The sequence below is a fragment of the Corvus moneduloides genome, chromosome 2, assembly GCF_009650955.1.
Source record: "Corvus moneduloides isolate bCorMon1 chromosome 2, bCorMon1.pri, whole genome shotgun sequence".
NCBI classification, from domain to species: Eukaryota; Metazoa; Chordata; class Aves; order Passeriformes; family Corvidae; genus Corvus; species Corvus moneduloides.
The window spans coordinates 91,322,731-91,349,618 of NC_045477.1; the positions used below are offsets into that span (position 1 = coordinate 91,322,731).

At 39.9% G+C, this 26,888-nt stretch overlaps 1 protein-coding gene across 11 annotated transcripts in view; it reads right to left on the reverse strand.

The window, feature by feature from the left end:
* Positions 1 to 2,559: 2,559 nt before the first annotated feature.
* The window catches only part of INPP4A (inositol polyphosphate-4-phosphatase type I A), a 73,837-nt gene continuing 49,508 nt past the window's right edge, over positions 2,560 to 26,888 (reverse strand). For 6 of the 11 annotated variants that reach the window (XM_032100317.1, XM_032100319.1, XM_032100318.1 and 3 more), the window contains 8 exons: positions 24,297 to 24,469; positions 22,435 to 22,558; positions 21,480 to 21,606; positions 20,959 to 21,099; positions 19,524 to 19,621; positions 15,863 to 15,975; positions 15,368 to 15,522; positions 2,560 to 5,527 (listed from right to left, as the gene is read on the reverse strand). In XM_032100317.1, coding sequence (XP_031956208.1) covers positions 5,395 to 5,527; positions 15,368 to 15,522; positions 15,863 to 15,975; positions 19,524 to 19,621; positions 20,959 to 21,099; positions 21,480 to 21,606; positions 22,435 to 22,558; positions 24,297 to 24,469 — 1,064 coding nt within the window. In that variant the 3' untranslated portion in view covers positions 2,560 to 5,394. Of the gene's footprint in view, positions 5,528 to 6,492; positions 9,664 to 15,367; positions 15,523 to 15,862; positions 15,976 to 19,523; positions 19,622 to 20,958; positions 21,100 to 21,479; positions 21,607 to 22,434; positions 22,559 to 24,296; positions 24,470 to 26,888 lie in introns of those variants that run through there. The other 5 variants (XM_032100322.1, XM_032100321.1, XM_032100315.1 and 2 more) reach the window with 1 other exon arrangement.

Genomic DNA, 26,888 nt, shown 5'->3' on the forward strand with positions numbered 1-26,888 from the left:
TATTGCAGCTAACAAATGCTTTTCCAGACCCGACAGATGTCTCTCAAACACCTAGGCAGGATCACCTCATGTTTGTTACAAACCTATTTTACCAACATTTTCAGAGCATTTCTATAGCAGCAGTTAGTCTCAATGATTTCAATGCTAGGTTCTAGCGCCATCATCTGCCTGATACCAACATCAGTTGGTGGCAATTCTGTCAACATCTTGATATACCTAAAAAAAAGGGGGTTATTTCAATCTGCTTTTCAGGACTTCTCAAATCTCTACTGTATGCTTACAGCAGCATTTTGAGACATGGCTACAATTTAAGCAATATGTAGACAACTATTAAGAGCACTTAAAAGCTATCTTGCCTTAATGTAAACGTTTTACTGCTGTTATTTTATGAACTCCAAAGATCAACTTGCTTCTGTTTCAAAATGGAAATTGCAGGTGCCACCAATGTTCTGAGCCAATGGAAAACTAAAAGATAAGCAGCCACCGGAGTACGGTCTTTAGGATGTTTCACTAAGTGCGGGATCTAACAAACACTACAACAGGACTCTCAATCTTGCCAGATTAAAGGATGCTACATTCCCAGCACATTTCCACAAGAGATGCTGCACAGTGGGAAAGCAGATGGTCCGTGCTGCCAAGCAGCCCTTGCCCACGAGGAGCAATGTTTGAGGGAACGTGTGTGAGCACCACACCACCAGGCCAGCCTCGCTTCCACAGCGGCCTCCTTCCCTCCTTCCTTCCCTCCCTCCCTCCCACCACTCTCTCTGCCCAGAGGAAGGCAGTGGCCACTGCTGTGGGGCCACTCTGGCTGGCCAGCACACCCAGTGTAGGTGGGAATATGGAGGTGGCTGCAGGTGGAAGAGGGCGAGTAGGAATCCTGGCCACGCCATGGTGCTCCCAAACCTCCCCCATGCGCCTGTCACACAGAGCATTCTGAGTTAGAAGGCACCCACAAAGACCATCGAGTCCAACTCTTCAGTGAATGGCCCATACAGGGATCAAGCCCACAACCTTGGTGTTATTGACACCACGCTCCTGGGCGTTTCCTGTGGTAACCAAGGTTTTGGCCATTCCTGATGTCTGGTCCTGGGGCACAGGCTGAAAGGCCTCCAGTCCCAGGTGACCCCTGTGTCCATGTTGGTCATTCTCGTTACTTACCCGTTATTTGCTTACCCCTCTTCAAATCACGTTGTGAATAAATGGATAAACTGCATCCATCCCGAATTGTGAAGGGCAAAATATTTTATGAATTGGGAGAGAAAGTGTGCCTGACATTTAAAGCAATGTGAGAAAAAGAGGTTACTGTTATGTTTTCCCCTTCACTGCCGATAAGTCTTGTAGTTCATTGGGAAGAGCTGTTTTAAACAAACCCACATGCAGTCAGCAACAATATACAGATCCAGAGTTTCTGAGGTGGGTCTTAGAAGTATTTAGGAATTCATAAACTGAAGAAGGCTGAAAAAGTTCACCCGTGGTCACCAAAATTGCCTACAGTTTCTTCTGATGAGGACTCTTTCTCTGTTTTAAACGTGGTTTGCTATTTTTTGTTGTACCCTTCTTGGTTTTCTATTCTCTGTTGCATTTTTGTGTTTCATCTATTAGTATTTCCTCTCCTTTGTCAGAGTACACATTTCAGACTTTAGGCTGATACATTTGTGGCATCAGGTAATCCCTTCTGAAGTGCTGTTGGTGCCTCTACACAGATGCCTGTATCAGCACTTCAAGCCCTGCCTGAAGACTACAGCAAAAGTCATGGGAAAAAGATGGGAGTTCTGCTCCACAGCAAAGCACTTGGTCATTGCTGCTCCCAGCAGCTCCCTGTGGGATCATTCACAGCCCATGGGCACACACAGGCCCTTCACACAGCTACAGGTCCACAGGCAACCCAGACTCATGGTCACCACGGGTTCTGCACAGAGCAATCATTATGGAGGCACATTCACCACCTTCAAACACACAACATCTTCTGATAGCTCAGAATGCCTTTTAAAGATGTTAGATTTTCAACCATTTTTTAAACACCCCACCTTTTTAATTTAAGAATAATACTGGTAGATACTTTTTTGACACCAATTAGAAATTTTGAAATTTAGAGAGAGAGAGAGAGAGAGAGGGACAGAGACTTTATTTAATTTGAAATCAAAATGACAATCAACAAGGACAACCTATCCCTGCTGAAAAGCAGCCCAACTGCTCAAGCTGCTGGAAGGATGAGTTGGCTCAGTGGGAAGCAACAGTAGAGAAAAAATTCTAATGGAAGGAAAAGTGAAAGAACCGAGAACAAAACTCAGGAAGTTCTTACAGAACTTCTTCATTTAACTGCTGCTGCACAACGTGTGGCATGTGGGACAAGCTGGTGCCTGACTTAACTACAGAAAATTGGTAGCAGCTGTTCTTTAGCAGGGGTTAGAAGTAACTACTTCTGGACTTCACATCTGTGTGAAATGTCTCCCTACACAACTTGGCTTTATATACTCTCCAACAGGTAAAAGTGTATCAAGTCAAAGAGCCTGAAAGTGTTTATTTTCACTTACCATGAACACATTAAAAGCAAACCACTGTTATTCTTGTCAGTTCTTTATTGGTTTTCATCCTAAAGACTAGCACATTTACAGCATACATGGATTGGATGAACTAGAATATATAAAACAGTAGCCATATGTTTATGATATATTAATACTGCCCAAAACCAAATAAATAAAAATATTTCAATGCACAAAGCTTGGCAAATACAGTCGTGTTGGGACAAAACTGTGTCATATTATACAATAATTTTACACGTATAAATGAAACGAAAGGCAACTGTGCTGTAGGTACTTTCACAGAACATACACAGAACATACTTGGCAACAGTTTTCTTCTTTTACCTTTGTATGTTTTATAATTTAAAAAATGTACTCAAAAAAGGAACATTAGATAGAACTTCATTTTACAGTAATCCTTAGATTCGCCTCTCCTGTGCAACAGAAAAGCTCCCTTCCCCCTTGTGAAGGTCCCATGTGGATTTCATGAGTCACAGCTTTCCTGGAGGAACTGCGGGAGCCCTCGCTGTCGGTGCTGCCCTTGGGAAGACCCCGAGCTGTGCGTCCCGGCAGCGCCGTGTCCAGGATGCGCCACGGGGCCACCGCGCTCGGCGCGTCGGCACAGGCAGCACAGCTCCCCGAGCACAGCCCCGCGGCACCTGGGGCTGCACCTCCACCACACGCAGACAAAATTCAGCAACTTTTTCAGATTACATAAGCATACAAAATAAATAAAGGATTGCTAAGCTCTAGAGCAGGTCTAATGATTGTTGGCCACCACCTAAGAGAGTGGCGCTGCTAATGGTTACAAGAGACATCTTGTTATTTCCTTCTGAAGCTGAACATTGGAAGATTTTTAGTGTAACAATACAGGACTTAAAATTAACCATGTTTGAAATATACAAAAAAAAATCAACAACTCATAAAAACTAAGGGATACAAAGAGCACAGTTTATACAAAAATAAAGTAGCATTTAATAATGGGCCAGGGACTGAAGGCTGAGCAGAACTAATGGAATAACATGTCTAAAGAGATCCCATTGAAATTTTTTTTATCCTACATTTGTTTACTTATTAGCAAAAAATGAAACAAAATTATCATTTATTAATTGGCAAACAGGATTTGCAACATTTCCAAGGGACTGCTCTACTGTAGATGATTTGTTCAGACCTGGGGTAGGTACAATACATTGCTTTTGCACAGAATTCCATGTTTTGCTGTCCTAGAGAGTCTGAAATAATGGTAACAGCCTAGTTCAGCAGAACTCTCTGACTTGGCTTTGTGACATGCTGCTCAGTGATAAACTGCAAAAAGCAAAATGCAAAAACTGCTGGACCTGTAACCCCCAAAACTACATGGGAGCAGAATGAACATGGCTGATTGATAGAGCAGTGACAGCACAGACAAACATCAGTGAGAGGGAGAAAGAAATCAGAAAACAGCCATATACTTACCTGGCTGTTGCTACTCCCACAAGAATAAATGGGCAGATTTTTTCTATTCTAAAACTTAGATCCTTAGAAACCAAGAAGGAAAGGACGGTGTGCTGAATGAAACTAGCTAGAAATTATTTGATCCTGTTAAAATTTGGAAATGAATGTTTAGCTGCTTTATAAAATGCTATCTTAGCTTCGAAGGCATTCTTTGGGAGATTATTTCTGAAGAGATCTGTTGAACATTTTTTATCAAATGCTATCTAACTGACCACCTTTTTCATAAGCTAGAACCCACCTGTGGTTCTCAGGCACAAGCAGTAGCACTGAGCAGTTCCTTTCTATCAACACAGGGCATTGCTACATTCCTCAGAAATACCCTGACACCAGTCACACTTCCCCCCACCAGGATTCTCAACAGGTGAAATGCGAAGGTAAACAGAAACCAATTTTGGTTTTGGAGCAAGAGGAATGCATTGGGCACTTTGAGCATTTTTGTAATGACATACAAAAGCAATACAGAAAAATCGTACGCTGACCAAAATAATGTAACACCCCAAGATACTAATGCTTACAATCCAGAAGTGATATAAAAAAACCATGGGTAAAAATGTGCTAATTAATATACAACACCATGGAATATACTGAACATGTCGTGCAACATCAACAACTTGCTTGTTGCACTTGCCTTAGAGTGGGGAAGGGCATGGGGAACTGTTGCTGACATTAATAGTTAAGCATCATGATGTTTCTGAAATACTTTTTAAAATCAGTTGTGTGCCCAAGGCCTTATCTGCCAAAGGTGACAGGAATTTGTTTTATTTGAACAGAATTATAAACCAGACCTCACACGTCTGGCCTTTTATATGTTGTTAATTTGACACATGAAGATGGCATCCTATGTACAATAAAACAATTATTTCTCCTGGCCCTTATTGTGCCGATTTTTTTTTTAATTAAACCCCCTTTTATCGATTGTAACAATGCATTCTACAGTTACTAAACTGTCTAGGATCCTTTTTATTTACAGCTTCTGAGTTTTACTCTCAGTTTTAAAAAGTTTAGGAAAAGCTCAATCTCAAATCAACTCAGTATAAAAAGATGTTCTGTGGAAGAGCTGCCTAAATGCCTTTCCTAGAGTCCTTGCCCATCCAGGAGGTACCTAGCTATTTGCATATAGGTAATTATTAAGTAGCACAATATCTGCTCATCTTACATACACTGAAGGCTATTTAAATGGGCAGAGAGTCATCACACTATTCTCAAGCTAAGGTGTCAGAATAATTGTTACTATAGATTCCAATTTGGTAACATGCTCTGTATGACCTAGCGAAACGTACAAAAAGGTTATTTATGTCTTCTGGATGACGAAATCATGTGTTAATCTAGAGTGTACCCACATGTTTTAATGGAACAGCAATTAAAGGACATAGTATGCTTATGTTTCAACTTTTCCATAAGTTCCTTCTGGAGGCCTGTAATACTTTGGGAAAGCCTTCAGTTGCAGGGAATTAAATGCATACTTGCGACATCCAACATTCTTCATTGTATTTTCTCGGCGACAACCCTCACTGGGGAAAAAAAACAAGCACAAAAAATGACAGCAGTAAAAGGGGAAAAAAAAAGAAAAAAGACTTAAACTAAGATGAAATGAACTGGTTATTTTATAGCATTAAAATAAAGTCGGTTCTATTTAATGAGCGTTTAATTAATTTGCCACTGCAAATATTAAAAAAATGACTCATCATACAATGCTGGTAAGAAGCACACAGAATGGACACAAGCTATGTCTGATCGCTAGTTTTGCATTTCTAGAAAGCAGCAGCACATCTACCGAAAAGGTTCTTTCGTGCCGGTTTCATGTATTTCAAGGTACACTGTTGTGGAGTTCACATGCCATTCACTGCACAAGGGATCCCAAGGGATTGCTTATAAGCAGTTCTGCTAACTTACTAACACATAAAGCTGAAAACCAAAACCTGCTGATCTCTCTGTAAGAGCTTTAAAGTAATTTTATTGTTCCCTGTATATCAGTATTGTAAGTACTTACTTCAAGATTAGAGCTGATACAAAAATAATGTATGACTTTCCAGTTATCTCTGCATGCATAAATGGACTTGAAAACCAACAGTCTAAAAAGAAGTCCTAATCATGAAATAGCAGTGCAAAAAAGACTGGCTGCATTGACAGTCATCACCCCAAAGAAACAAAGCTGTGCAGAATTTAATTTTCCCCCAACGTTTTGGTGCAACTGCCCCACATTACAAAGAGGTTCTGTGCTACAATAGAAAACTACTCCAGTTATAAGGCTTCTTTACACTTGTAAATCTAATTCAGAGTTCCTTTGATTATATCCAAAAAACAGACATACAAAGAGGAAGCACTATGTTTTAAACACATATTATAAATCAATTTAGGCTTGCAGGAGAATGTCTTTCCCTGATTGAGGACTGGAACCTAAACAATGAATACGAGACCTTCATGGCAAAGTGTACAGTACAGCATCTTATGGTGGAAATGACACATTAGTCCTGTCTTGGAGATGGCTGCAGCATCTACCAGGTAAGGTGAGATCATCTGATTCAAAAGAAGGGTTTGGATTCTGGTTCAGTTTGAAAGCTCTCGTGCTCTTACAGACCTCACCGTTCTTCTAATTTTGGTTCATGGAACTGGCTGTAACTGTTCTGTATGTAACACCTAGTTTGGCTTCATAAAATATAGTAAATTTTTTTTTTCTTTTTGCTTTAAGGAACAGTTTAACTAAGTTTGAAATTTGTCTCCAGAGCACATTCTGTGCTTGCCTTTTATAGAATGGATCATCTGTGATGACACTATTTTTCTGGCACTGGTTTGTGTTTCAAAGCTCCCCCGACGGCTGTTGCAGCCAAAGAGATACATCAAAAGTTTGCACAAGTCATACTTCGGAGTACTAATAAAAGCAGTAAGTTTAACTGGCAAATATGGGATGCTAGGTGAGCATTTTGACTCCAAAGTGAATCATTCTCTTTATAACACATTTCACAGCATCTGGTTATTGCACGTGTCCCTCATGGAGCAGTGACAAAGATGTATTTCACACATTTCACATGCCATCTTCCTTCTCTTGGAGGCACATAAGCAGGATGCACTACTGCATCTGAAATCTGGATGCCTTAACAAAAGCACAGACCAGGCTCCAAAAGGAAAAAAACCCCAAACTTGTCCCCACCTACGTTCAAGAAGAAAATAAAAAACCTACATTGTTTTCACAAAGCCTAGGCTTTCATTCCAAATGGTTTTAAGGTGGTCTTACTGCAACGCTAGTGGTAATCACAAGCAGCACCTTCAAACAGATTAATAATCTCAGGGAGTTCAGTGGATATGCCTGCCACCTTACTACCAGAGGGTGGCTGGACACTGGAACAGGCTGCCCAGGGAAGTGGTCATGGCCCCAAGTCTGCCAGAGTGCAAGAAGTGTTTGGACAACGCTCTCAGGCACATGCAGGGATGGCTGAGCCAGGCCAGGAACTGACCCTTGATCCTCATGGGTCCCTTCCAACTCAGGATATTCTGTGATTCTACTAAAGTTACTTTCACATCTGGTTAGGCTGAACCCAGGACACTCTCCACATTGCAAGGTCAAGGCCACAGTCCAACCTGACAACTGCTCACTTTGTAAACAGGTAGCCTGGGGCACCCAGAGCAAACAAACCAGTGCTAAACAGAAAGAAGAGATGATGGGTATGGAGACACAGCAGTATCAGGTATCAGCACAGCACAGGGATATGTCCAAAACCACCACACCCTGATAAACCTCAACAGCAGTAAGGATGTACCAAAACTAATTGCATAAATAGGATAATAATAAATAGGATACGTGCTTTATATATATAGATATATAAACATATAAGTCTTTGTGGGGGTTTGTTTTGTTTTGTTTTGTTTTTTCTTTTAAAAACAAAATTGGAAGAATAGTGAGGAAAAATATTAAGAGATAGTGTACTGTACAGTCTGATTTCATGAAGACACAAATACAACCACACGCTTTTTTTTTTTTTAAGTTAGAATTATTAAATCCAAATTTAGGATTTAATTCTGATTTTTATTCTAACTGTACTTTTTTGGTTTTTTATTTCAGCATACTTCTCTCAGCAGCTCTCAATTCCATTAAAATTGATAATAAAAGCTAAAGCTACCTATGTCTTTTGAGCAAGTTAATAATAGTAGAAAATACAAATCACAGTACTAGTTCTCCTCAGAAGCCCAATGTCATCTCAGGCACCAAGCGAAGTAAAACTCTTTATGAATTTATCAAACTACATTAAATGAGGTTAGTTTTTTTATCAGCTATTGCTATTGACAAGCTCTGCCAGACCACAGCAGCAACAAAATCTTTCAGTTTAAACAGGCCTCCCTTAGTTTGACGTTATATATAAATGACAATCTAATTTCATCTGCAATTACTCTCCATCACTAAACTAGGAAGCCACTTTCGTCTCACCACTTAAATAAATGTTAACTTACCATTGCTCACTTATCACTAAGTCCCTATCAGCATCATAATTTATTAAAGCTGTGCAACGCTTAAAAATGGAAGTAACACTAATATTTAGTCTAATGTAATTAAAATAAAGCCGAGTGGAAAACCTGAAACCCACCTACAAAAGGAGTTAACTGATACCTCCCTCTTCTTGCCTGAAAATTAAAGACCATTATCTTTAACTTCTAGGATGACCCTATTTTACAATAAGTTCTATAACAGAGTACCTAAAATAGATAATGGATCATTAGCAGGCTAATGCCAGTCACATCCCCTTCCTAACCACAAGTCATTCTCCTCATGTCTTTAATACATTGCAAAATGCAGATCTACAAATAGAATGAAATAATTCTGCATGCAGCACACTGCAAGTTGTTTTCTGAGTGTTTTCTAGTCTATTAGAATATATTTAACCATGAGAAAGGAACAAGACTATGGTTCTACAAACTGTTCAGTAATGTAATTTGGATATTATGCTTTGAAATTAAGGTATAAATTTGTTACTTCTTTAAATAAATTTCTTACAATTTCTTATAAACCCCACCCATGTTTTTATTTTTCTCTTCATACCTCATAAAAATGAAAGGCAAGATTAGCATACACCTTAAATATACAAAAAGATACAAATTTTTTTCAGACAGAGTTCCTTTCTCTGGAATACATGAAACAAATAACACAAAACTGTATTTGGTAAGAGATCTCCAGGCCGGGTAAAGTAACGAGGTAACAGGCCAATGTCAGACTATGTTACAAGCACTGAAAGCAGAACAATAATTTAAAGTTTCAATACAATTCTTTTCGATAAAATAATTTGATGTATATTTACAGTTTAGTACAATAGAAACGGAAAATTGTAAGGCATAATAATAATTCTTGGCAGACAATGCTATGACACATTCCTTTGTCCAGCAGGTACCAAGTGGCAATACACATTCAAGCACTTTTTTGTTTTTGTGTTTTTTGTTTTGTTGGTTTTTTTTTTTCTTTTTTGTTTTTAAACTCTATTTTCACTTGCAACGTAATCTGGCCACCAGGTATGCTATGCTCAGAAACAGCCACACAATCAGTAAATTGGGGCTGAGAGCTAGTAAAGGAATGGAGTAGAGGAGGCTGGGATCTAGTCTGAAATCTCGGATGGGCACCAAGCCACTCAAGTTCTTCTGGGTGACTATCTCCCGTGTTCCAATGCTGTGAAAAGGAAGAAGGTTGGGAAGAGGGAAAATAAAACAGAAAGGAAGACGGACATGCAAATGAATGGATAACAAGAGATGGCAACACAAGGTGGTCAAGAAAATGAAAAAAATGGAAGAACGCACAACAAAACCAGAAGATGAAGTAAAGAAAGAGTGGAAAAACATCTCAAAAATATGTACCAGTACAATTATAGAAATAAGGAGAGGGAAAGAGAATAAAAGAGAAAAATAAGAAAGAAGTACTGTAGTCCAGTGAAAATAAACACATGTAGGTTGAACATTAATGGTTTTCCATGTTCATTCTTTCAGATTACCAAGCAATAATACCCCATGCTGCTCTGCCATGCTTTGGCATGCTGCAAAGAAGTGGAGCTCTGAAAAGCAAGCTGAACATGAATAACCATTGTAGTATTTGACCCTTTCAAACATCTTTCCATGGGGGCTGCAGTGATTTAATTGAACCTCTTAACTACCTGTCCAACACAGTAATTAAACCAAACCACCCACCTATTTTTCTGCTTGGATATGAATTTAAGCGTATATCAATAGGCATTTTTCTGAAGACATGCTGTGTGCACCCACTTCTTACATTGAGCACCGAAGGCTACAGTGGAGAACAACTCTTCAGATAACCTGAGGCTTTGTTGTGTGGTCTTTAATTTTGGATCACTCTTATACCCTGAGCAGTCCAACTCTTATTTTTAGTTTACAAAGCAACAACTAAATAACCAAAATGAACAGAAGGATGGAGCACCTCTCCTACAAGGAAAGGCTCAGAGAACTGGGTTTGTTCAGCCTAGAAATGAGATGGCTTAGGGCTGACTGAATTGCAGCCTCCCAGCACCTGAAGGGAGCAAACAAGACAGAGGGAGAGAGACTATTTACAAGAGCATGTAGTGACAGGACAAGGGGGCATAGGTTCAAAGGGAAAGAGAGGTTAGATTAGATACTAGGAAAAAATTCTTTACTCTGAGGGTGGTGAGGCAGCCATGGATGCTCATCCCTGGGAGCATTCAAGGCCAGGCCGGATGGGGCTTTGAGAAACCTGATCTAGTTGAATGTGTCCCTGTCCGCGGCAGGGATGTTGGAACTAGATCACATTCAAGGTTCCTTCCAACTCAAACAATTCTATGATGCAACCTGTAAGCCTGATGCTGTTAGAACTTGTGCACTTGCTCCATCCATAACAAGCCATCCATAACCTTGATGGCTGTGTAGCGGGGTTATGTAAGCATCAGACAGTGGCCTGTAAGAAATCAGACATACCCTGGAGGTGGTGAAAAAGAGCATTCAGATGCTGGTGACACATCAAGTCAAATGGAATTAGGTGGGCAGGGAACTAAAACAACTGTATTTCTGATCTGGATTTGATCCAAATTGGTGATCAAGATATGTTTTCACTCCTGCTGCCCACACTGGGCAAGGGCAGATTGAGTCTGTGATGCCTACAAATCCCAACTACCTTTGTAGCAGTGGGGAGGGGGGTGTGTGTGTGTGTGATCAGGAGAATCAGCCAGTGGAAACCTAGTGCTTACTGGAAAGCAGCCAACAAAGGCTCAACAAATAGCCTGGAGGAAGAAAAGTGTTTTAGAATATAGATAAAATGTAAAACAATGGGAGAGGGCAAGAAGGAAGGTTAAAAATGACAAGATGGCATTATGAACATCACATGCCACATCTCCACCATTAAAAATCAGTATCAAGCTACTCAAATTTACACAAAGACGTATACACAGACACATATGGTGGGAATGGAGGCAAGAGCTGGAAAGTGCTTTTCTTGTCACTGTTGGCCCATGTAGATGCTTCCCCCTGAGGGGTGAAAAGTCAGCTTTTGGAAATATCAAATATACCAAATTGTATGGTGTCTTAAATCAAAACATTCATCAGCAGACTACCTCTAGGAGAGGACTGGGGTTAAGACACAGCAATTTCCCTTCTAATTTAGCTCGCATATAGGAATCCTCTCTGTTAGGAGAGGCTGGGGCTGCCCCATGCTGGACACTGCGGGTCCCAGCCAGCTTCAGTGACCCACTGAAGCCACAGCTGAGCCCTCGGCCATGCTGGTGCCTCAGGGAAAGAGTGTGTGAGAAAAGGCAAAGCCCTGCATGGCAGTGAAGAGTGATGGGAAAAGACCTGAGAAAGAGCCCTGTGAGGACCAAAGTCAGGGAAGGAGAGGAGAAAGAGCTGAAGCAGTTTCTCCCACAGCTGTGGAGAGGAACTATCCACACTGCAGCCCATGGAGGACCCACAGTGCAGCAGATGAATATTTACTGAAGGAAACTGGAGACCATGGAGAGCCCATGCAGGAGTAGGTTCATCCTGAAGGACCGCAGCCCATGGAAAGGACCCACACTGGAGTGGAGGAAGTGCAAGGGGGAAGGAGCAGAGGAGAGCTGTTATGGACTGATTGCAAATCCCTGTTCCACATCCTCTGTGCATTGCTCAGCATGGGGAGGAGGTAGAGGAGCTGAGAAAGAAGCAGTGGAATACTTTGGCCTGGGACAAGAAGGGTGGTGGAGGTAACGTTTTTAATTTTTGTCTTTATTTCTTAACACCCCCAATCCATTGGCAATTAATAAAAACTTTTTCTCTGAGTCTGTTTTGCCTGTACCAGTAACTGGCAAGGGATCTCCCTGTCTTTACCTCAACTCATGAGCTTTTTCACGTATTTGTTCCCCCTGTCCTGTTGAGGGGAGGTAGTGAGCAGCTGGGTGGGCATCTGGCAAGTGGTCTAGCTCAACTCAACATGATTTTATTCTTAAAGCAGGTCAATCAGTGAAAAAATCCAACCAAGCCTGGTTTAATCATAGCTGTTTCATTGCAGTGAGTGGTCATACCCAAACATGACTCCTAGGACTTTGTTATGTAATCCTTTTAGTCAGCACCATCATGGCAGCTAGAAGACATGATTTTCCTCACCTCATTTCCAGCTGCTTTTTAAGAGCCCCTGTCAGAGACAGCTCTTCTCCGTTGGCTAAACTGCTTGTGTTGCAACTTCCTAATTCATTTAATTATGGGCTACCTGAAACATGTAAAGGATTTTGCTGCCCAGGATGATTTTGACTGAAACTGCCTTAGAGCACATTCCCACGAACAGCTCCACTGGCATTTCTGACAGGACAGAAACCTGGTAGGGGGAAGGAGGGCAGGGAGTCAAAGATGGGGAGTGTGGGCTGCAGATAGAAGAGGCTATAGTTGGACTTTCACCTCCTGTTTCTGCCTTTACTGGTGATGTAGCTATTTCCTCTGTAGCCTGAACTTCCAGACATATCATCATGATTTTACATTTTGTGGGCCGGGATTTACTGTGTGTTTGATTTAGGACTGGAAAAGCTGTAACTTTTTTACAGAAAATGAGTTTACTCTACTAGGATATTTGTTTCTAAGGTGACAGCCACGAACTTGTATCAGTGAATTTCTACAAGAATCTACAAGAACTCTCCATGTTCTCTCCCTGATGTCCCTGCTCACTGAACACAATTATCACAGATACATAATTATCATAAGACTAGGAATGAAGGGAAGACCTTGAGGACAAGTAACTGGGAATTAACACCTCTGAAGATCAACATCACATAGAAGAAGATTATGCTTTCTTAATTTTTTCAAGAACGGTGTAAGCAAGGATGCTTTTCTTCTCTGGGAAGTTGTCAGTAGGGAAGAGATGAAATACTTTGAGTCTCACAAATTACTAGTACTTCTTCCTTGTCCTTCAAACTGCCTCAGAAACTTCAAAAGTCTTTAAGAACAAACCAAACCTTCCTTTTCCAGTATAGTTACACAAATAAAAGATCCAAGGTAAAAGAACAAAACCCATGTTTTCTGAATACTCTGGAAGCAATTTGCTACCCTTTCTTATCCTGTATCTGTCATCTAGGTCAGGTCAACCTGTCCAGGCTGGAATGGGATTTGGTGGAGTGGAACTCCGACCTATTTGTTCCATAATCCTATATCTCCCATTAATCTTTTAATTAATTCTGTGCCATTGTTCCTGAGTAGAGTTGACAAATGATTTTAAAAACACAACCACCTATCCCAAAGAGCAATGAGATGTGAGAAAGAGTGATAGGCTTGAAGAATGCTCTAATCTTGGTTTTCCTTCAGGACTAGTCAGTATTTGTTCTGCAAAATCTCTCCTAGTCCAAGATTTAACAGAAGAGAAAGTCATGTACCTCACCTGCCAGAGGAAGTCCCTGATGTTGGTAGAACACTCAAGCCATAGGTTTTGATTAAATTGGCCCTCTTTCAATATCCCTGTGTAGGTCAACACAAAGCAGTATTTTTCTTAGGTCAATACTTTATCTGATCCTGTTATATTAAATTGGTCGACTGAAGGACCAAAACAATGTTATTATTAACCTTTCTCTCTCGTGTCCATGACTGCATTAAAAAAAACCCAGTGACCCAGTAAAGAATTTGAAGAAAGTAACAAGATGCCCACTATTTTTCCTAGTTGGTTTTATTCTTATTAAATACACAACTGTGAAACTGTGTAACAGTTTCAGATGTCTATGTCAGCAAGCTGCATAATTTAAATAAAAATGTTTGAAAACCACTAAGTCTATTTTAAGTTAGTAACTTCTCCCTCACAAAGCTGTTTCAAGTTTTGTTTCTAATATCAAAGTTTAATTAGTTCTTGAGTGCAGTCTTCATGTACTGTCCTAATTCTGTGACAATGTAGCAAAAAGTGCAGCAAAAACCTGAAAATAAAGAAGTCCAGTGCCACCCAATTAGATGTAGCTATAAATCCCCAAATTACTAGGGCAAGAGGCTGCAAGTGTTATTATATGAGACACTTTTCTTCAAGGTAACTGAAGAGTAAGAAAGGGTCAAACAGCAAAAACATACAGAAAGGATAAGAGAATTGAACACTCTAGAGAATTTGGTGAAAAGACACACAGTACAGTACATTCGGTAAGAGTGAATGTTGAAAAACAGGACTGAACAGCATTGTTGAACTACATTGATAAAGACTAAAGCTAGATTTCTTATCCTTTCTTTTGGTATGTGACTTACGGAGTTTTCCAGCAGTGCTTGAAACAAGGCATTGAACAACAGTAAACAGATTTTATTATTTTTTTTTAAGTACAGTACTTAATTCTGCAAACACCTCTGCTGCTTCAGAATACAGAACATCATTATATTGATATGACAACAGCACACTGACACGTTGTGATGAAATTTGGTTGCTGTAGTGTGAAACACTCATACTGACATTTCACCCAGTGAGCAGTGTTTCACTGCTAAAGAATACATGTGGCAAACCAGTGCAAACTGCAGGTGTCTGTGTTTCAAAGAACAAAAGACAGGTCATCCCTGAGTAATCTCCCTGATCTAGAACTAAGAAACATAGTGCTATGACAGTTCAGGTAAAGTCATCATTAAACAACTTTCAAAGAAGCACCAGTTTCCTGTTCTGTAAGCTCAGCATAAATGGAAAACATGTTTTCACATGCTCGTCGGAAAAGTCCTCATTTTCTACTGAAAACTCAAGCCCATCTGATACAAATCTGGTAAGAACCAGCTTTAGCATATGCAACTCACATGCACAGGAGGGATGAATTCTAGCAGTCAGTTCTACAGTTTCCTGACTTCAGTTTACTTTTTTTTTTCTTTTGATGGAAACAGAGACCACCACTCCTCTGCAGTTTGCATGGTTCCTTATTTAGGAGTAAGTGATGCGGTCAAACTCTTACCTCCTCATACACTCCAGAGCCTGAGTGAAGACCTGTGGAGCCATTCCATGTTCATGCTGTAGGATCAAACACTGCTCCAGGGTGACCGACATGGCAGTCCTATCCTTGGCACTTTTACAGCTCGTAAATCGAACACCATTAAGTCTGCGGCATATCTAGAAATGGGATATACAGTCCATCACTTCTTCTACATGCATAACCTTCTGTCAGAGAGAACACCTGTACTTCCCCTTAGAGAGACACAAATGTTGTGTAGGGCTTTGATGTCAAAGTTAGTCATCTTTCAGAGAGCAGAACTTCACTGCATTGAAGGGAAAATTCTGATATGGAAAATACATTTTATCTCCCCATGTCCCATTCTAGAGGAGGTCTAGCCTGGCAGCATTTCCAAGCTACATGCCAGCAAATGAAGAAATTCAAACATATCAGTAATAAAAAAGTGGAAAATACATATGCATACAGGTGAACTATTCAGACACTTAGATGAATAAATACCTCAGCAGCTTGCCAAAGGATATCAACATTCTTGTTTTTCCTTGCATGTACATTTTGTCCCAGAAATCTTAACAGTTCAGGCAGGCACGTCTGACTACGAGATCGAGGTAGACCTATAAAACAAATAAAACCGACGCCACTTATTCTTCTATATTCAACAGATCTTTTACAAAGTGTTTATATGCCTGTTGCAAACACACTTGCGTTTTCTTGAAACTATCAAAGCTTAGAACAATTATTCAAGTTCTGAATTACTTAGTACCATCAACAAAACAAATTCAAGCTTAATTAAACTTAATTGGAAATATAAACCCCAGTTATTTAAAACTTCAGGAACTCAGAATCTAATAGCAATATAATAAGAGAATGAACAAAGGGAGTAAGATTGGTATAGTATTTTGGTTTGTGTGTCACAGAGGTGACAGCAGAACATGCATGTCTTCAGAGAAACTCTGAAGCTATTGTATATACTGCTCACATTTTTTATTTTAAATTTGCAAGCTGGTCAGCTTTCAGTTGCAAGGAACACCCTCTTTGACAGGACGCCTCATTTTCATGATCTGTTTATTAATATTTCACTAAGTGGAAATAAAGTAGTGGAAATTTTTCAGAGCACTTTCAGTACTCATCTTCTGTGTTTGAATTGTTGCACACCATCTCTTACATATGTAGCAAGATACTCCAGATAATCAGTTACAAGTATTCAACAGGATGTCTTTTTTATTGTTTCTTTTTTTTTAAAGGCGTAACCACAGAGAACACCAACTAAAGCTGTGACTGAATAAATAAGGAGGTATGCACTGCAAGAGATGACATTGTGACAAAAAAAAATCCTACCTGAGTGACAAATGAGGTTTTATTTTAGGCCTACTTCTCACAGCAAATAGTATGTTAGACTAACCTGACCTCCTCCTACAAGAAGGTGACGCAGTGAGTAGATGAGGGAAGGCTGTGGACATTGTTTACCTGGACTTCAGCAAAGTGTTTAACGCTGCTTTCCACAGCAGTCTCCTGGACTAAGTGGCTGCTCATGGCTTGGTAGGACATACTGTTCACTGGGTAAAAACCACCACCTGGATGGCCAGGCCCACAGAGTGCTGGTGAATGGTGCTACATCCAGCTGGTGTGGGTCCCCAGGGCTCAGTTCTGCAGCCAGTCCTGTTTAATATCTTTATCAATGATCTGGAGGAGGGAATCAAATGCACCCTCAGTCAGTGGCAGATGGCACCAAGCTGGGCAGGAATGCTGATCTGCTGGAGGGCAGGAAGGCTCTACAGAGGGATCTGGACAGGATGGATCCATAAGCCAAGGCCACTTTTATAGAGTTTAGCATGACCAAGTGTCAGGTCCTGCACTTGGGTCATAACAACCCCAGGCAGCGCTACAGGCTGGGGACAGAGTGGCTGGGAAGCTGCCTGGTGGAAAAGGACCTGGGGGTGCTGGTCCACAGCATCTGAATATGAGCCAGTGTGTGCCCAGGTGGCCAAGAAGTCCAGTGGCATCCTGGCCTGTGTCAGCAACAGTGTGGCCAGCAGGACCAGGGCAGGGATTGTTCCCCTGTACTCAGCACTGGTGAGGCTGCACCTCAAATCCTGTGTTCAGTTCTGGGCCTCTCCCTGTAAGAAGGGCACTGAGGTGCTGGAACCTCAGTGGTGTTCAGAGAAGGGAAACTGAACTGGTGAAGGGTGTGGAGCACAAGTCTTATGAGAAGCAGCTGAGGGAGCTGGGGCTGTTCAGCCTGGAGAAAAGGAGGCTCAGAGGGGACCTTATTGTTCTCTACAACCACATGAAAGCCAGGGGGGCTCTTCTCCCAGCAATCAGCAACAGGACAAGAGAAAATAGCCTAAGCTGCACCAGGGAGTTTTAGATTGGATGTTGGGAAAAATTTCTTCACTGAAAGAGTGGTCAAGCACTGGAATAGGCTGCTCAGGTAAGTGGCTGAGTCACCATCCCTGAAGGTATTTAAAAAATGTGTAGATGTGGCAGCTGGGGAGACAGTTTAGGGGTGGACTCGGCAGTGCTGGGGAAACAGTTGGACTTCATGATCTTAAAGATCTTTTCCAACCTAAAAATTCTACATTTATATTCTATAATTAACAATTTTGTATCTGTCCTGGTCTTGTCTGCTTAAACTCTACACCTAGAAAGTAAGTAATACCTGTAAACAAAAAGAGGGCACAGGCCATCTCCTCTTTCTAAAGACAAGGAGAGCTAATACAACAAGGACAAGGAGCTAGTGAAGCAAAGACTAATTAATTTCTTAGAAATTCTGCAGATCTTAGAATTAAGAACACAGGGACAAGGACAGTGAATAAAGAATCAACTTTTCTTGTGGACTGTTCTTGAAGGGAACATTTCCTACAATCTGCCAACAGATACCTCACTGGGCCCTTTGTCCCCTAGAATGATCTGTAGGGTTTTACTTTTGCCTACCACAGACTGCATCACTGGGCATAATCACCTGGTTTGCAGTTAAATGTAAATGCTATTCTCTGTTGACAAGGGTTCAGAGAAAAGTAGATGTCACTTTGTATATCCTCAATATCACCACAACTTTCAGGAGAAAAAAAAAAGGCAAAAGCTAAAAGATGACTGGATCAAACATAAGAGGTTTGGGGAAGAGACAAGCAAAATTAAAGAGGAGAGGAAGGAGCTGAATGGGAATTATTATTATGAAAGACTAGGCACAGACATGAACAAAATCCATTTTAAACTGATTAATTTTTGAATCTTACAAGAAAATCTGATCCTAGACTTCTATACAATAAAAAAATTAAATTTTGCAGCTAACAATCCAGAGTATTAATTATGCAGGATTATGAATGCCTGGATGGAGGGAAGCAGGTTCTGCTCTCAGCCATATCAAGAACATTCAGAGTAACTGGACATGCAATAACACACTCTACAGATAGAATTCTTAACTATCCTGTTGCATGCTGTTGCATTTGAATTTCTGGAATAAAATTGCAACAAATTGTAGGACACATGAAATAACCTTACAAGAGATTTGATAGCAATAATAATGAATTGATGAATTTTCACCGTTTTTTGTGGTCACATGTAAATAACACTTATGCCACTGCCTTCTCAAAAAAACCCCAAGCAGTAACAAGCAAATTAACCAGTAAAAAAAAAAAAAACCAGTAAAATCAAAGCTTGTAGCTATTGTCTCTCTTCCAGGCTCTCTGCTGTTGGCTGCGGATGCAACAATTATAGGAAAGTGCCAAAGGAAAAACAGAGGGAAAGTCGCTGATTTCCTAAAAACTGGCAGTTGCTCTCTGTGCAGGTTTTATCTTAAGTGCAGGGAACATCACCAAAAACTGCACATAAAAGTGCTGCTGCTGCTAGAACCTGTCACTTTTACACCTTTACCTTACAACAATCTCACTGCCTAGCTGGATGATTACACAGTACACACTGCCACTTAGAAAAAGATGTAAAAGTAACCTTAAAAAGGAAAGTTAATCAGTCTGACCTTTAAACCTCTTGAATTCGCTCTACTTAGTACTAAAGTATTTAAAAAGAGTTGCATCATTTCTTGGAGGTTACTAATGCTGGTGTATCATCGACATTTACAAAACCAACGTAAAGCAAACAAATGAAAAAATCAGCCTGAATTGTGCTGTTCAACCAAATTTATCATTAATTACAAAATACTTACAATCATCAGGCAAAACTTCCTTGAACTGCTCAAAATATGAATTCAACCGCACTAAGCTTTCCATGTTAATTATTTCTTGCAGTGAGGTGTCTCCAAACCTGTAAAAGGAGAAGGAAGGAACAATTAAGCCCAGGGTAAAATGTTTCTCTTCTTCTTTGAAACAACTGCTCTTGGCAATATGTAAACCAAAAAACAGTTTAAAGATCAATCCCAGGAGTTCCCTAACCATTCAAATGCCAGGTGAAATGTAACAGAGAACTGTTGTAATGACTCATTACAGAGAAAGGAAATATATGAATGTGAGGGGGAAAAAGGGAAGGAAGGTATACAAAAAATCTTGTGGAAAATAGTATTTTAAATTCTTTGGCTTTCATGTCTCTCTTTCAATATTAAATTCCTACCTGGCAAATTGTTTTACCTAAATTTAAACTTTTAATAATGAATTTACTAGTTAGTTCATAAACCAATAATAACAACCACAACATCAGTAGGTAGGACTGAGAACGTTGACTTCATGTATGTAAATGAAAAATATGGATCCAGGAGTAATAAACCATGAATAAATATTGTCAACAATGCCCTGATTTATCTCATCTAAATATCTACATACACAGATGTACACACAGAGTGCTGACATCTGTAACTGTGCTAGTCATCTTGGGCTTGCTTTGTAGGAAACAGAGGACAACAGTAATTTCTGGAATGCTTTTGTTAGACTTTTTCTTGCTGTCCACCACCACAGTGCACACTTCAGCCTGGTACCGAGGCTGCTGTCACAACATGCATGTGCCTGACATTGCTGGAGTTCTCCATTAGAGCAGTGCTCTGTCAATGTACTCTTTACAGGATATGGCCACAATAGAGGGAATCTGCTAGCTCTTCCAGAACCAAACAGTTTCACTAGAAAATATAATTACGTAATTATGCTTTTCAGCTTTATAATAGCATTGTTGCATTGCATAAATACTGCAAGGCTATGTTAAAACAGACGTACACCTTGCCAATTATCCTGGATTTTGACAGTGACCAGGAGAGGGAGTCTCAGGGAGAGTGCAAAACCAAGACAGCAAATACGCAGCAATACTCAGAATGACCTCTCAGCCTCTAGTGATCTGTCACTCAGAGAGGTCTTAAGTCACAAAGAGCACCTGTGTGCTAAATAGCCCTTGATAGATCTCCTCAGTGTAAATTCACTTCTGAACCACATAAACCCACACTAGTCTCAAACCCATGAGGTAAGGAGCTTCACAGTTACGTGGTATATAAAGGACCTCCTTTTGTTTGGCATTTGACGGATTCATTTAGAACAGAGTACTCTTGTTTGTGTACTGGAGAAACTGAATCGCTGTTAGTTATGCAAGAGTGCAATTCCACAGCAACGTAGTTCCACTGCTGAACTGCCAGTAAGGCTGAGCTTGACTGACTGGATACCTACTTCTCTGCTAGGGTTTGCTGCTCATTGATTCCCACGTTGAAAAGAACAGGCTGAACCCTCAGTAACATTCCACTTTGAATCTCACGTGGCAACAAATCAAACAAGGCGCTTGGCAGGGGGATCCTCACATTAAATCCATCACTGAGAACAGATAAACAGCTGTTAGACATGGGGATCAAAAAGCTACATTCCAAGAATATGTTATTTATCTAAAGAGGGATAACACCTAGAATATAACATAACCATTAAAAAGCAACTATCAGTCAAAACTGACTTTAAAGAACTGCCACAACTTGCTTCTAGTCAGAAAATCTATTCTAGTTCAAAAACAAACCCGCAGCAACCTGTAATGTTGCATTTATATCCTCATGGACATTCAAATAAGATCTGCCAGTATCCTGACAATAGCTGATTTTGCTCTGCTCATTAGTACTGCAGTTCTTCTACAACTTGGGTAGAAAAAGCAAAGTTTTGGCATGTCCCCATCTCATCAAGAATAAAGTATATTTATTGTTTTTTACCGATTTCCAGTGATGACTGGCAGCATGTCAGTAGATGTGTTTGATGTAGCCTGAGTTACTTTAAAGGTTACATTCCTCAAGTCCATGATTCCCAAACTCATGTCCTCCAGCATTGCCAACTCCTCACCTAAATCCAAGAGGAAAAAGTGAATTGTAATTACTTGTTATGCACAACTTTCCTTTGTCAATTTGATGACAATAGTAGATCATCGCTCCATGAAGAAGTTCCACAGATGAAGAGGTCCTGCAGCTCAGGCCTCCCCTTTAACCTAGAGACAATGCCATGACTGAATTTTTGAGTTCAGCAAGTTTAGAAAATACCATTTATCTAGAACAGTCCAGACTACTGTCCTTCAAGTAGTTTATATGCTGATTTTCCAAGTTAGATGATGCTAGTAAGTACTTTTCAGCATTGTCAGAGCCATGATACCCTTTGTACTGGAGAAGTTACAAGGTATTCTGGATTTGTCTGGAAAAGCATTCCCTAACCAGCATCCAGACAGCTTTTGAGACACAGGAGTGAAACACTCCTGAGTGAAGTACTTTCCCTTTTTATATTCCCTCTTCAATCACACATTGTGCTGCAAGACTACACAAGTTTCAAGAAAATTCAAAAAGTGAATTTTGGGCAAAGTTTCTCCCAGCTTACCAAAACTTTAATCCATTTATTTTCTGAAAAAACCCAAAGACCACTGTGATACGTTTTAGCCTTTCTTAAACCTTTGACATTCTATTATAAAACAAATAACACTTTATCTTTTAGATATTCAAGTAAGAGCAAATAAATTCAGAGTTGTTAGATATTAAGTACTTCAGCTATAATCTATCTTTGCATTTTAGTTTTCAAAATAATTTTATAGCTGAGCTGCAAAACACTCAGATCCCATTGTAGCCAATCAAATGCAGAATTTGCTGACTCAACAGCTAATCCCACCCACTGGCCTCGTGCCTTTACCATAAGTGCTCAGCAGGCTCTCAAACTGTGCCAGCAAGCCAATGGTGTAGAGTTGTCTTAGAAATCCGTCATCATGCAGGCAGTTCCTCAGCTTGATAATGAAACCACAAATGAGTGCTGTCAGCTGTGAGAGAGGAAACAGACAAGAATGAAATGATTCAAGATAAAAGAGGTTCTTCAGCCCCAAACAAAAATGATAGCATGTATAAGAGGTGCCATAAAATCTGTCAAACAGATGCTCTTTTCCCTTAAACATCACTCTTCCTTGCAGCTGAAGAGAGACAACCAACCAATGAAAACCCAAAACATTAAAAAAATCAGATTCAGGGCATGCTGCTTTCATCTGGCAAGCTGTCTCAAAATGGGGCTGCTGTGGATCTCACACCTTTTTGTTTTCTGAACACGATCACTTGTGGTAGGGTCTACAACTTAGGAATTACAAAAATTTCTCCTTAGAGAATTGTTTTAGTTTTAGACAGAAAAGCAACACAGCTAGTTCCAAGCCAAGAATTTTGATATTTGGTATGAATAAATTACTGCTTTTCAAAAATGGCATTTGAGAAAGCTTAAAAATGCAGTATCTGTTTGCATTATGCAGATTCAAACTCTGGTGTTACAAGATATTCAGCACAAGATCCTGAACATCTAGTACTAAGGGCAGTACTATGATCTAAGATTAATTCTAGTCTTAATGCACTGTCAGCAAAGGTATTTCCCAGGTTATTGCCCTACACTATGTACACAGGTGTATGACTTTGTTATAGAATTAAACAGAAGAGAATAAAGTTCTGATCATGATAGGTAAACATACTCAAAGTATTGAGTTTAAAAATTATCTGCAATATGAGGTGGGTTTTATATAGGAAAATTCCCTCATTTTATCCTGATGAGATCACAGATTCAAAGAATCATTAAGGTTGGAAAAGACCTCTAAGGTCACCAAGCCCAACCCAGCACCACCACCATGTACACTGCTAAACCATGTCCACAACTGCCATATCCACACATTTTTTTAAACACTTCCAGGGATGTGACTCCACTACTTTCCTGGGCAGACCACTCCAGAACTTAACAACCCCATCCATGAGAAGTTTTTCCTAGTATCTAATGTAAATCTCCCCTGGCACAACTTGAGGACATTTCCTCTCATCCTGTCACTTGTTTTACATTTTTGATATTACATTTTGGGACAAAAGCCCTGCCAAATGATGTCCAGGAAATAAACTGTTTGAAATAAATGAACAGGATAGTGATTTCACAGGAAAGTGATTTCACACTATAGAAGTATAGAGGGCAGAAGAAATTTTTTTCTCTGGGCAGTGGAAATTTTTTTAGTGCAGTGTCTGCACAGTGTCTGACACAAGAGATGCCAGCAGGTGCAGAAACAGAACTTCTAAGAAAAAAACCCCAGAACTAATTTCTCTTCCCATAGCTGGGCTTCTCTCCTTAGATACCATATGTCTTGTTGGGTTTCTCAATGCAGAAAACAACAAAAGGTAACTGAGGGAGTACACTTGCTACTCACAGACCTTTTTGCTCCCCTCTTTCACATCTTACTTCTGCTTTAGCTTGGAGACATTGGAAGGCAAAGGTTGTTTCTGTATACAGCAGTATATTTTCACTAGTTCTGGGATAATTTTTGTTTTCAATAGCAAATGTGTATCCAAGGGGACACCTAATTTATGTATTGTCAAATGCATGTAAGTAACCAGTAAAGACAGGATAGCACAGCTTGTGAGGAGAAATCAGTGTCAAACCTGGGAAGAGTTCTGATAAATTCTGGAAAGAGTAATCTTTCATATTTCATAGAAACCCCACCAAACGTGGAAGTGAAATCAAATCATGCATATTTGCTTGCTTACAGTCTGGCAGAAGACAACATCCCTGCGATACTGAAGGCTCAGGCAGAGCCCTATTGTCGGGGCACTGTCCTGCATTAATAAAAAGACCATGGCTTTCTTTGCCTTGTCACTCATCATGGCTACGCAGTCAGTGAGTGTGGTCAGCAAGGGATAAAGAGCTTCGCTCCATTCACCTGGTTAAAAGAAAAAAAGAATTAGCAGCAGTGGAAGCACTTTATTTGAAACAAACACACATTAAGAAGAAACTTCCTGTTTCAAGTCAAAGTTGTTGATAATTCCCATTTAGAACTCGCTTTATTTTGGCAGGATTGTTACTCCCTGCTTTGTAATAATTAAGTAATCTTACAGTGTAGTTATTGCATGAGGAAAATGTGGAGAATCTGTAATCTGTAAGGCTGTTATGACTTTCCATGTAAAAGTTAGCAGAATTTGTGCCCACACAACAAGCTGTACAATAGCTGATTAGGAAATCATAACAGAAACATGAATAACTATATACAGAAGTGTATATAACTGCATGTTCATGTTCAAACAAACCTTTTCACTGCACGCACATGGACAGACAGTAAGGAGCCTATTGTACTACAGAAATAGGGACCATCTGCTTAACCATTTCTGTCAATGAGATTCTCCCAAATATCTTGCCTTTTGAATCTCTAGGCTCATAAGTGTATCATTCAACTGCCCCACCACCTTATTGATCCTTATTGCACCTCAGTGAGGCAAGATGATGCTCATCTCCTATTTGCAGCTAAGATTAATAAGGCGGAGAGGTGAGAAATTAATGTAGGTACTCTTTTAAGTGTTTTCTGTCTCCTGAGTGGTTTTAAAGGCTTTAAGCTAGCTAACAAGAAATACTAAATATAGTGATTTAGATGGGAGTCATACAGATTCTTGGAAGTAGTTTGGAGCTTTTCTTCCACTGAAATACAGAAGATATGACCTAGAGGGATTCTGTTCAAGGTCCTGCACAGGAAGCACAGAAATGAAACTGAATTGTCCAAGTCCTATTTTGGTACCCCAAATATTGTGCCATTCCTTTTCCTTAAGAGACTACTCAGCCTTAAAATATCCCACATGCTCAGTTCCTTTTCTTTCCTTATTTCATCTTTCATCTTAATCAATCACCAATTAAAAAAAAAAAAGCATTTCCATGAGTTTACAAAAAATTATTCAGATGCCATACCAAAACTCATTCTCTCTGCAACATAAAAAGAATACAGAGCAGGGCTTTGGTTTTGCCCTCCTTAATGTAAGGTTGAAACAGAAGAACACTTCTCTTTTTAAAGGGAAGGACAATATGTTTTATTTTTTAGAAGCACCAGAGCTCACGAACAGCTCACACACAACTCCCACCCCAGCTGGCTGCAGGAACAAGGCAACATACAAACCAGAACCTGCATGAATGAGACACTTGAAGCCCCTGAAAGGAAATTGTTTGGGATTTTGACTCAAAGGCAGAACTGAGAGTCAGTAATAGTAAGTGTTCCTTTGATAACCAGCCAAAGAGGGGAGCTCTGAAAGTCTGCTAACAGAAACATATCTGGCAAGATTAACAGAACTATCTTTTTGGCTTTTGTTCTATGCAGTAGATAGATAACCTAACAAACTACACAAAGGGGAAGTTGTTTGACTCTGTTCCATTGCCTTAAAAAAAAAGCAGGAAATGTCAAAAGAACAGGCAAGGATTCACAGCTTAAATTCTATTCAATATTTTATCTCAATATTAGTCGATGCCATAACATGGCCTTGTGAACACTTAGAAAGCAAAATACAGATGACACTAACAGTGTTTCTCTTACTGCATTTAAGAGCTTTTCCATAAACAAATGAGAATGAGAAAGAGAACTGAAAGTATCTTCCAGCACATCATCTCATTGTCTGGTTGTACACACATGTATATAGTTACTAACTCAGTGAGGATTTAAAACTGTAGTGTGTCTGACAGCACCTCATTTGAAAGACATGTTTATCTCTGGTAATCAAAAAGTACACTGCTGAAGATAATGCAATTAGCAGATGGGGTTTCTTCTCCCAACATTCACATACAATGCAGAGGCTCGTCTGGGGTGGTGAGCAAAAATCCTCTGTGCTTTGTATTCTCTTGGTTTAAAATTCTTGCCATGAAAGAACAAACCCTTGTCAGTCTGCAAAGTTCTAAATTATTTTTGCTACTTACTTCACAGAGGTGTCACCTGTGTTCTTTTATTTTTTAGCCAATGGTAGTTGTTATCAACAGCAAACTGGAATAAAAGGAATTGCACTCCCAGTCTCAAATTAGGCTGGAACAAGGTAGGGATGTTGGGAAGGCCTACAAGTTTGCATAGCAAACTTTTGCTGACTATATACTACTGATTATTTCATAAAAAAATAATGTCTTATTAAGAGAACCAAATACATAAAGCTTGTAGGACATAATGTCAGGTGGGAAAAGTTCTTGCATTTTTCACCCTAAGGGTCTCTCTTCTCCAGAGCAATAAAAATATTATTAAAACAGCTACCCTCCAGGGCCTTAAAAAGATATTTTTAGTCTTTTCATATTAAGTACAGAAGGAAGAAGGTTAACACTGGGATGAGACTCCTAAATTCTGT